At 58.1% G+C, this 10,667-nt stretch overlaps 1 protein-coding gene across 4 annotated transcripts in view; it reads right to left on the reverse strand.

Moving 5' to 3' along the window:
* Positions 1-10,347, reverse strand: part of EPHA8 (EPH receptor A8) — a 45,999-nt gene extending 35,652 nt beyond the window's left edge. For 2 of the 4 annotated variants that reach the window (XR_012381351.1, XM_073903207.1), the window contains exons 1-2: positions 9,747-10,347; positions 4,726-4,872 (exon numbers count right to left, since the gene is read on the reverse strand). Coding sequence is in view for 3 of the 4 variants with exons in the window: in XM_073903207.1 (XP_073759308.1) it covers positions 4,726-4,771 (46 nt within the window). In the remaining variant the exon portion in view is untranslated. Of the gene's footprint in view, positions 1-4,725; positions 4,873-8,020; positions 8,155-9,058; positions 9,199-9,746 lie in introns of those variants that run through there. The other 2 variants (XM_073903208.1, XM_073903209.1) reach the window with 2 other exon arrangements.
* Positions 10,348-10,667: the final 320 nt, after the last annotated feature.

A 10,667-nucleotide genomic window follows, 5' to 3' on the forward strand; every position in this document is an offset into this window, starting at 1 on the left:
GCGGGCGGCGCGTCGGCGCGCTCCCCGGCTCTCCCGCACAGCCGGCGGCCGGGCGCACACCCCGGCGCACACGCCGGCACACAGCGCACACGCGGGCACCCGCGCCCGCCGCCGCCGCCGCCGCCGCCGCCGCCGCCCCGGGCGGGGGCCGGCCCGTCACGGCGCCGAGCCAATCAGCACCGAGGCGGGGGTGGGGGTGGGGGACACGGAGCCGCCCCGCGGACACCGACCGGCCCCGCGGATCCCGCCGCCGCACGTGCGCACGCTCGCTCGCACTCACCCGCCCGCACCTTCGGGGGGCGGCGCGCGTCCCGCGTCCGCACGTGGACTCGGAGCCACGGCGCGCCGAGCCGCGCTCAGGACGCCCCCCGCGACGCCCGGACACGCAGAGCACCGGGGGAGTCCCCGCGTGGACACTCACGCACAGGCGAGGCGTCCTCCCGCACACTCACGCTGACACGCATGACCCTCAGACCCACGCGCCCGAAGTGCCTCGCGCGGTGACACACTCGGATGCACCCTCGCTAGTTCCCGCGGCAGAGGCTCAGAGACCAATTCAGAAGCACTTGGGGGTAAAAACTCTCTCCCCTCCCCTCCACAGCCCACTGAGTGGGCATGAAGAAGGCACCCTGAGTTTAGGGAGCGGTAGAGTGCAGTGGTGGGGAGCGCAGGCTCAGGCACCAGAAACGTACAGGATTGTAAATCCTGGCTGTGTGGCCTTGGGCATGTTTCTTAGCCTCTCTGAGCCTCAACTTCCCTATCTGTAAAACAGGAATAACCGTCTCTATGACCTAGGGTTGTCATGAGAATCCTGTTCAAGGACTCAGGTAAGGAAGGGTCCAGCATACTGCCAGGCGCACTGCCAGGTGCCCCGTAATGGCAGCCGCTCCGGATGATGGTGATGATCATTCCCTGCGTTTCCCTCCCCTGACTTCCCCCACCTCAAGTTCCATTCCCAGGAGAAGGGACCCCATCTTGGGAAGGCTACAGGCTGTGTGCAGAGAGCACGGACAGGGATGTGGGGGCTCCCTCCCGGGGCCCTGCCTACGGCCTTCAAGGTCCCTGGGCACCTGGAGGGCCAAGCTGTCCGGGAGGCAGATAAGAGACCTGCAGCTCCTAGGGGGCTGGCCCTCAAGTTGGGACTCTGCCTCTGACTTAGCTGGCACAGACCGTTGCTCAGCTCTCTCCAACTGCACTCCCAGCCCTTGAACTCACCGGGAAGAGCTGGTTGGACCCATGGCTGGAGGTTACATAGAATGATCAAGACCATTTGGGGAGGGCGTTCCAGACCCTGCTTTAGGCGCTTTATAAACTTGCTCTACTTTGAGCCTCACGCAGTCCTGCAGCAGAGGTGCAGCTAAGGAAACTGAAGTGAAGAAAGAGCATCATTCGCCTTACATCACACAGCTGGTTAAATGCTAGAGAGGAGCTCAGATCCAGATCCACTGGACTCTAAAACCCACTTCTTTCCTATGCATCTTTCTTACTTACAGAAAGGGGGGAGATAGCTCAGATTAGGAGCCCTTTGCTAGCACCAACAGCTCAGACCAACTCTCTCAAAGATGAGGTAAGCCCCCTGTTACCAGAGGCATGCAAGCAGACACTAGCTAAAGGCTGTTCAGGGATGCTGTGAAGGGGGTGGGGGTTAGAGGGAGCAGATTGGACTAGACCCGGAGAGGCAAACTCAAATGCCCACATGAGACAGGCGGGCATCCTGATGAAACCCACTAGGGGGGGTCTTCCCAGCTCTAGCTCACATCGCTGTAGGGATGGGCGCCCGATTTCTGTGCTTTCAAGAGAGGTTTTATAGCTGGAATTTTTATGTGCTATCTCCTAATATTTAAAGTTGGCAGCTAATGCAAACATTTTCATAACAATGCATGTGGGCAAGCCTGTGGTGGAGCGGCCACAGCTCCCAGGACTCTAGACCTCCCTGCAGGGCTCCTCAGGTGCAAGAGTTTGTGGCTGGCAACTCGCTCCTGGGGCACTGGGGGAGTGGGCGCGGCGGGACAGAAACCGCACACAGAGTGCAGGATGCAGTCACCAGCACTCGTGGGCATTGCCTATCCCGGCCAGGGCTCCCAGAAATATTTGTTGATGGGAGGAGGCTTTGCTGGGGGCTGGGGTTCTGCATTTCCAGGTGGAGGTGGAGCCAGCTGAGCCTGGGTTTTGTCTGTATTGCAGTCTTGTGGAGCTGGGGACTCCTTCAAGGACTCCGTAAGCATGAGGGGCGGTTCTCTGTCAGGGGTCTGCTCCATATTCCGAATGCTGTTTAGCGAAATTAGGACTGCATTTCACCGGAGTTCCGCGGGGGTAAGAGCCGCTTGCTTTCAGGCATCTCCCCGACCCGCAAAACTCCCAGGATGCCCCAGCCCTGGTGTGCCCTGTCCCGGTCTCTCCCTCCCACCCTCTCCCCTCCGCCTGTCCTGTGTCAAAAAGTAGCAACTTGCCCACCTGCCAGTGGGAAGAAAGAAGCCATTAGACCCTTCTCCTAAAGAAATGGGTGTCTCAGCAGAGCCTTTGGGAAGATGGTGCCTTCTCTCCTCTCCTGAGTGGTCAGGCAGGCAGGGCAGCAGGGGAGGGCCCCCCCACCCCGGGCAGGGACAAGCCTTCCCCAGCGTCCCTGTCACCATCAGCACGTCTCCCAGGCTAGACTCTGCATCCCTTCTCTCATCCAATCCCTGCTTTTTCCCCATTTCAAAGGCAAGGAGAGTGAGATTCGTGAGGACGGAAGGAGGGAATAGGAAGCTCTGTGAGGTGCACAGGTGGGATCTAGAATGGCTGTGGTTAGCTTGTGTCTCCTCCCCGACCGGGTTCTGAGCCTCTCAAGGGCAGCAGCCATGAAGGGTCCTGGCTGGGTGCTGCGGGAACGTTTGCTGAGTGAGCGAATGAATGAGCAGCCACCCAAGGGGCCCACGCCTCACTGGCCAAGTGCTTGAGGCCGCTGTTGCCGAAGGCCGTTTCTGGGCTGCAGGACAGCTTGCTTTCTGGAACACTGTGCAGGTGTGCTAGCCAGCCCTGCTAAGTGGGCTTGACCTCAACTCTCCGAGGGGTGAATCTGAACAGTGCTCACCTCACCTTCTCCCACCAGCAGGTGGGCCCCTTGGGACCTCACTCCAACGGAACAGGCAAGGTGGGGGGGGGGAGTGGGGAGAACTGGACCTGGCCAAGCAGGACAGCCTCCGACTCTTTCCCCCACTTCATGGCTCCTCCCCTAACCTGCGACTTCTTGATTTTTCCATCCAGGAGTGGGAAGGGAGGTTGAAGGAAGCATGACACAAGCCCCATGACATTCTCCATCTCCTGGGAGAAATACCCTCTCAGGAGTATTTCTTCTCACTTCGCCTTTCGGAGCCTCAGTTTCCCCAACTACATGAGGATGATGAGGATGTGCACCAACTCAAAGGGTTGCTATGAGGCTCACGTGAGTGAGTTGCACGCGTGCTTGGCAACCTTTCAAGAGATCTGGGGTGGGAAGGGGCTACTGTGTTTGAGAGGATGGGGCTGGCTCTGAGCAGTCCTACACCCCAAGGGAAGAACTCCGCGGGGCGCCCCTTCAGGGACAAGTGGAAGAGATGCTCTGGTGGGAGCTGGGTGGGTGTGAGTGCTCGGAGCGGGGGCAGTGGTTTGTGGCTCACCCCCACCCTAAGCCCTGCCCTGGACGTCTTGTTGCCCTAGGCTGTCTCAACCCAGACTCCTGCAGCGAAGCCCACCCCACAGTCCCTTCTCACCCTCCACTGTCAGAGGACTGGAGGGGGGCACATTCCTCACCTTTGCATATACAAACCTTGCCTTCTCCCCAGGCTGGAGGATGGAGCCCTGGGAGGTCTTAGGAAGAGCCAGAGTCCTAGCATGAGGCCCATGTTGCTTCCTTACTTAGGGCCTCAGTGTTCCCATCTGTAATGTGCCCACTGCACCTGTTTTCCTGAGTTGTAACCAGCACGGAGGGAACGTGGTGCTGGCACTCCACTGGAGATCCGACCACCGCCCCCCCAGGAACGTGCTCGCAGGCTAGAGGGGAGGTAGCCCCCCAAACATGACGGAGGAAGGAGCTCACGTTACATAGGAAAGATTCACCCGGAACGTGGGTAATGTGTTTACACTTTGTACTTTGCCTGTAGAGCTGGGGCAGGAAAGCCTAAGACAAACCTGTCAGGTAGAAATAGAGTGAGCGCCACATTTGTAATTCACATTTTTTCTAGTAGCCATATTATAAAAGTAACAAGAAATAGGCCGCATCGAACATCATAATATATTTGTTGAGTGAATGTTGCCTGCTATGCAATGTTCATTTACTAATCAATTCACTAATTCAACAACTCTGTTGTCGAGCCCGTCTGGTGCACCGTGCCAGGTGCTAGGATGAAGATGGTGAGGCCACACGGACGCGGTCCTCGTTCTCGCGGATCTTCAGCCTACCGGGGAAGCAGATAATTAACTAGGCAATTACAAAATCCCTTTCCACGTAAGGGAATATTTCAGAAACTGTAGGAAAACTTAAAATAAAATTTACGATTTAAAATATTTCAAAAAAAAAAAAAGTCCTCTTTAAGCAAAAAATACTGAACGTAATTTAGCCCTTGCTCGGTGGCTCAGAATCATGAACAAAAAATCCTTGAATATTGATGTGGGAAAGGACTTCGAGATGAGTTCGTCCCGGCCACTGGTGGTGGGACAGTGTGGGACAGAGGCGCCTGCAGGCCAACCGATGGCAGGCTGACCCACCTTGTTGACGTGACCCTGGGCTTCTCTGCTTCCCTGGTGTGACCATGCCTTCCCTGGCTTCCCGGCTGCTGGCTACCTTCTCTCCGCTGCTGGGCTCCTGCCTCTGCGTGTCCCAAAGGCCTCCTGAGCTGCTGCTTCTAAGATGGCCTGAAAAAACACGAACGCTATTAGAATAGTACATAGAGTAAGACTCGGGGGCTCTAAGCGAGGGGCTCCCCTGTTAGTGGAGACCGAGTTTAGTTATGGTGAGGTGGCGGCTCAGAGGTCTCTTCAGGTATCTCTCGCTGTTCTCAGGAGATTTGTTCTCAGGTTGGAGGGTAAATGAGGTGTTGTTATAAATACCTAAGAGCCTTATTAATGGCCGGGCATGCACAGACTAATTGCTTCCTCCTGTTTACATATAATCAATCACTTCCACAGTTTGGAGCCACGGGAAGCGGCAGAACAGGGGGTAAGGAGGACCACACTGGGCTGGGTCTCCAGATCTGGACTGCCTATTCCTCGTGCACAAGTCTTTCCTGTCCCGAGAAACCAAACCACGCCATCCCTTCGTCCCTCACTCCCCTGGCCTATGCTCTCTCCCTCCCTCCTCCCCCCTCCCAGGAAACTTCTTGAAGGAATTGTGTATTCTGCAGACTCCACGGCTTTCTCTCTCAGTCCCGCCTCAACTCTGATCACCTCCACCGGCCCTCAAACACCAGCTGCCCCAGCCCCACGCACCGTGCTTCTCCGCCCCGTGCCTGGCCTCGGCTGGCATTACCATCTACCCAGCTGCACAAGTCAGGAAACTGAACTTGGTACCTCCTTCTCCACCAGACAAGTATCTAGGACATCCCAAATCCTTTATTTTACCACCAAAACATACCTTGAATCCATCTCCTCCTCACCACCAGGCTATCAGCCTGGTCTGAGCCGCCCTCACCTCTCACCGGGGTGACTGGCTCCATGCATCTTCCCTGGGTCCCTTCAGCCACACCCCACACTGCAGCTAAAAGGCCATTCAGTGCCAAAGATCATGATCAGCTGCTGCCCCACACCTTCCACTCCCCTGAGTAGAGCCTTTCCAGAGCCTTCCACTCCTCTCTGGATAAAGAGCCAAATCCTTATCACACCTGCAAGGCCCAGTCCAGGTGGTCTGGACACTCTCCAGGCACCTGCTCTTCCCCTTCTGTACTTTCTTGGATGGTACTGTGCCCCCTCTTGCACACAGACTTTGTCCTCAGGTCCCTCTTCTGGAACATTCTCCTACCTCTGTACCCCCTGTTCATTCTCAGGGAGCCCTGCCTGAGCCCTGGCCCAGGTCAGCGCTCTCACAGAAGCTTGCCCATCTCCAGCAGCACCCCGGCTCAGTTCGGAATCCTACCGCACATACCTGATTCCTTGATTCCAGACACCGTCTTGTGAGAGCAGGGTCTTCCTCTGCTCCTCCTGGGCACCAAACCTTCAACATTCGGCGCACAGGCAGCCCTTCATAAGGGCTTTTTTGCCCCGTCCCTGGCTCCCTTTTGAGCCCTGTCCAGGCCTGGCACTAGAGCTAGATTCCCTTTGCCACTAACTGCCTATGTGACTTTAGACCAATCTTGGTACCTCTCTGGGGTGCTGCTCAGCCTGGGGCAAGGTCTCTAAGGGCTCCCAACGTCTAGGATGACATGGCCCAATATTCACTATACTTGTTAATCTTAACCACAGCCTTTTGAAGTAAGTTCTATTGTTATCTATACTTTATAAATGAGGATAATCGGGGGTGGAGGAGGTGACATATTTGTCCAAGATGCCACAGCCACTAAGTGGCAGGCTTGGGATTTGAATTCACATCTGTGTTTCCAGAGCCCATGCGTTTAGTCGTGAGGCATTGGAAGCGGGGAGAGTGGTGGGTGCTCAGAAGAGGGGAAAGTTCAGAACTTGGGGTTGGTCTCAGGGAGGGAGAAAGCAGATGCCATGTTGGCTACTGATTTGTGGGTTACCCGGTGCATGTGCTGACCCTTCCCTAAGCCCCTCAGACTTCTGGGGGAAGGTAAAGGAGCTAGTGGCCCCGAGGAGAGGCCACGCTGGGCAACCACAGGGGATAGGGCGGGGAGGTTCTGCCAAGTCTGGGGTCTGCAGGGCCCCGCACCCTTTGGGAAGGCTGGATTATGGGGCCAGGCCTGGGGCCAGGGCCAAACGGGGCCTGATCTCTCAGCTTGACCATGGGGTGGAGCAGGGACCCTCCCTATGGAGTATCAGGATGGGGCTCCTGGCAGCAGGTGGGAAAAAGTCTCTAAATGTGTTGGGAGGCAGCAAAGAGCTTGGGCTCTGGAGTCAGACCTGGTTGGGATCCCAGGCCTGACACTCGCTGTGTGCTCTGTGGTTTCGGGAAATCACTTCCCCTCTCTGAGCCTCAGGCCCCGATCTGTCAAATGGGGACACCACCACCTGCCCTCATATCATGAAGATTGAAAGGGTTCCTGGTACACAGTAGGCCCTCCTGCATCTCAGCTTCGCCCCCATTCCCCCCTCCCCCACCCCCCGCCGCCCAACCCCAAGACCTCCCTCAGGGAGCAGGAGGGATCAGCCATGGCTCATAATCAGAAAGAGGCGTATTAATATCCCTGATATTAAAAAATAACCTTATCATCATTCTGCCTTGTCGGGAGGAGATGAGCCCACATCAGCATTCTGACAGACAGGGACAACTCTCTGTGTTTGCGGGTATTTGCGGGAGAGAGAGACAGGGAAGGAGAAAGGGAGGGAGGGAGAGAGAGGGAGGGAGGGAGAGAGAGGGAGAGCTCGAGCACACAGTGTGAGAGAGCGCGAGAGCGAGCCTGGGTGACAGCGCCTTGCGGGGGCGGGCGGGCGGGGAGGCCGGGGCTGTGTGGGTGTGAGTGTACGGGCGGGTGGGTGGCGGTGGCACCTCTCCAGAGCAGAGGAATAGTTTTAGGAGGGTGACTTGGTAATACCCATTATTGAAAGTACTGAAATGCTAAGCAGCTCTAAAGATCTCTGTCTGATTTTCATTAAAGGCGCTGAGGCAGAGGGTGTGCAGGGAGGGGCAGCAGCTGCTGGGGAAGGTCTGATGACAGGAGCCAAAGCCAGGGTCATGACCACCTTTCCAGCCATCACCGCTATTACCGTCACTAGTCACCACGGCCCAGGGGGAGCCCTGGCCCTGCGTTAGGCCATCCTGGTCACTGAGCTGCCAGGTCTCTGAGCTGAACCCAGGGCTGCCACCCACTGCTCCATGTGGGCTGATCGCCCTCCCCCCGCCTCCTGGGCCCCCGTGCTCCTCTGTCGTAGGAGCAAAGAACCCCTGTCCCACCTCTGTCCCATTCCTTCCGTCCATGGTTTCTGAGGCCGGGCAATGTCGGGGCAGGGGCCAGTGGTGCTCTCCCGGAACTGCTAGTCTGACCTGGAATAGGTCATTTCCAGAGGGTGGGTGGGAACTCCGAGAAGCTAAGTAAGGGTCAAAAGGAAGGAATGCTAAACAGCATGGTGATGGTGTACATGTGGGGAGGAGGAGGGGAGTCCTTACAGGCCCAGAGAGGGCAGCTGACTTCCCCAAGGTCACACAGCCAGCAGCAAATGTGGGACCAGAACCCAATTGCCCAGCTCCTCTTCCAGTGCCTCACATGAGACCATCTCACCGTGGAGCAGCCAGAACGTGGAGAAAGAGCAGGGCTGTAGGTTTGCTCACATGTCAGCCTTGGGACGAGGCAGGGTGGGGGAGTCTCTGTCTTGCTCCCCAGCAGGGCAGGAGGAAATAGTCAGCTGGAAGGGGTCCTCATTTGTGGGGTACCCATGGTAGGCTGGATGCTTTGCAGTTCCCCTCTCTTCCAGTAACCTCACTCCAAGGTTTCAGGGGTATCATGCCTCTTACACTAGGCTCCTGGAAGGCTCAGAGGGGGAGAGCAAGCTTCCAAGGTCACCCAGCCAAGGAAGCAGGCAAACTGAGAGGTGAACCCAAGGCTATCGGACCCTCAGATCTGGGTTTGTCCCCCTTGGCCAGACAACCCCCTGGGGGCAGGTTTCTTGGGAAGGAGACAGGGTGTAACTTGGAAGCTGGAGACCCTCAGTGGCTTGGGGTCACCTAGAAGGAGCTCCCAAGGGTCTAGTTTGATTTGGAATTGTTCCCAAAGCAGATTTACTCCCTGGGATGCAAGTGGAAGGGGGGCTGAGAGCCCGGGGCTGCTGGGGGCCCAGGCTGTTTGAATTCTAGCCAGGCTGTTCCCACTCCTGGCCCAAGGTCATTTGTTCAGGGAAGAAAGCGGCTTCTCAGCCCTGCGTGCCCCGCCCTCCCTGCTCTGAGCTGGGAGCTGGGGGAGGCTGAAGGACAACGTTCCCGGTGAAAGCAGATTACCCCGCCAGTGTGAGGGGCCGGCTGGGCGGGATGGCACTGTGGTGACAGGTCCATCAGGCGCCTCTCCGAGGGGATGTTTCCTGGGGCTTCTGGTGACAGGCCCGGGCTGTGGAGGGAGTGCTGATGAGGTGGAGACAGCCTGGCCCCATGGCTTGGAGATAGGGATCCAACTCTGGCCTCTGGGCAGGGCCTCAGACTCTCTGATGCCTCCTCCGGAGAAGCCCGGGGAATCACCCAGTCACCGGCCCGGTCCCGGCTCTGGACGGTCCATTGCATCTGTCCCCTCTTCAGCTCCACCCCCTCCCCCTCTCCTGGCGTCGGCCTCCCTGCCTCCAGGTGCCCCACCTCCAGCCCAGCTCCCATGCACAGCCAGGGGAATCTTTCTGAACGGCCACATGCCCCTGCTTACCGTGTGCAGCGAGCCCACTGCCCCAGGAGAAGGCTCAGCTCCTTGGCCTGCAAAGCCAAGCCCTTCGTGGTGTGGCTTCTGCTTCTCTCTGGGGCTACATCTCATACCCTTCTCTCTCTTCCAGGCCCTTGCATGTGGCACCCCGCCGCACCCTGCCGCCTCCCCATGGGGCCTAACCTCTCCTCCCACAAGTCTCAGCTCGGACTCACCTCCTCGAGGCCTTCCTTGAACAGAAGCCCCGCAGTCTGGCTTAGGGCCCCCCAGGTCCCCGGCACTTACCCCTTTGTCATCCTCCCCGTCCTGACGTGTGGCTGCGGTAGGCTCTCACGGGTGCGGGGCATGTGCTGAGCACCCACATTGCTTCATTCCCTCCTGGCTCTGACCAGAGCGTGGTAAATGCCCATGTGGCCATCTCACCCAGCAAACTGGGGCGCCTTATGTTTACCCACTTTATAAAGGGGGGGAGTGATTGCTCGAAGGCACCAGCAGGTAAGTGGCTGAAGTGAGCCAAGAATTCCAGGATCCCTACTGTCCACACTTGATGCCACATCCCACCCCTGGTATTTCCACCTCTGTGGGGGGCGGTGGTGTTCCCCTGTTCTGGCTGAAGATCAGCCCTGTTCAGCCAGACTCTGGCAGGGACCAGCACACACCCCCAACCCCCCGCTGCCGGCAGCTCTGGGCCTCTGAGCAGCTTCCCACGGAGGGTGGGGATGGGGGGGGTGGGCAGGGGCAGGGAGGAGCCGAGGCTCCCAGGGCAGCTGGGAATCTACAGCGTCTCCACTCTGGCTCTCCTGGCCCCATTTCTGCAGCCCCTCAGCAGATCCTGGAGGTCCTGACCTCGCTCAGGTGTGACCCCTGGGCTTCCGTCCGGATCCTGCCTCCCGCATGCGATCCTATCCCCACATTTCAGACTGGCCTCTCAGCCCTACCTCCCTCCAGCTCCCGCGCTCTCTGTGCTGGCTGGCGGGGGAGGATAAGCATTTCCGACCCTGGAGCCTGCCAGAAGCCCTGCCCCCAGGCCCTCGGTCTGGCCTTGGGCTTGTTCTGTCAGCCTATCCCCCCACCAGAGCTTTGAACCCCAACGTGGCGCTTAGTGCTCTGGCCCTACCTCCTCTCCCCACCGCTGCTGAGGGGCTGGGTTGGGGCTTGCTGGGGATGATGGAGTCGTCTCAGAAGGAAGAAGCTGAAGATGTAAAC

This window comes from Callorhinus ursinus, unplaced genomic scaffold, assembly GCF_003265705.2.
Source record: "Callorhinus ursinus isolate GAN/ISIS: 27379988/994484 unplaced genomic scaffold, GSC_fseal_2.0 scaffold18, whole genome shotgun sequence".
Taxonomy (NCBI): Eukaryota; Metazoa; Chordata; class Mammalia; order Carnivora; family Otariidae; genus Callorhinus; species Callorhinus ursinus.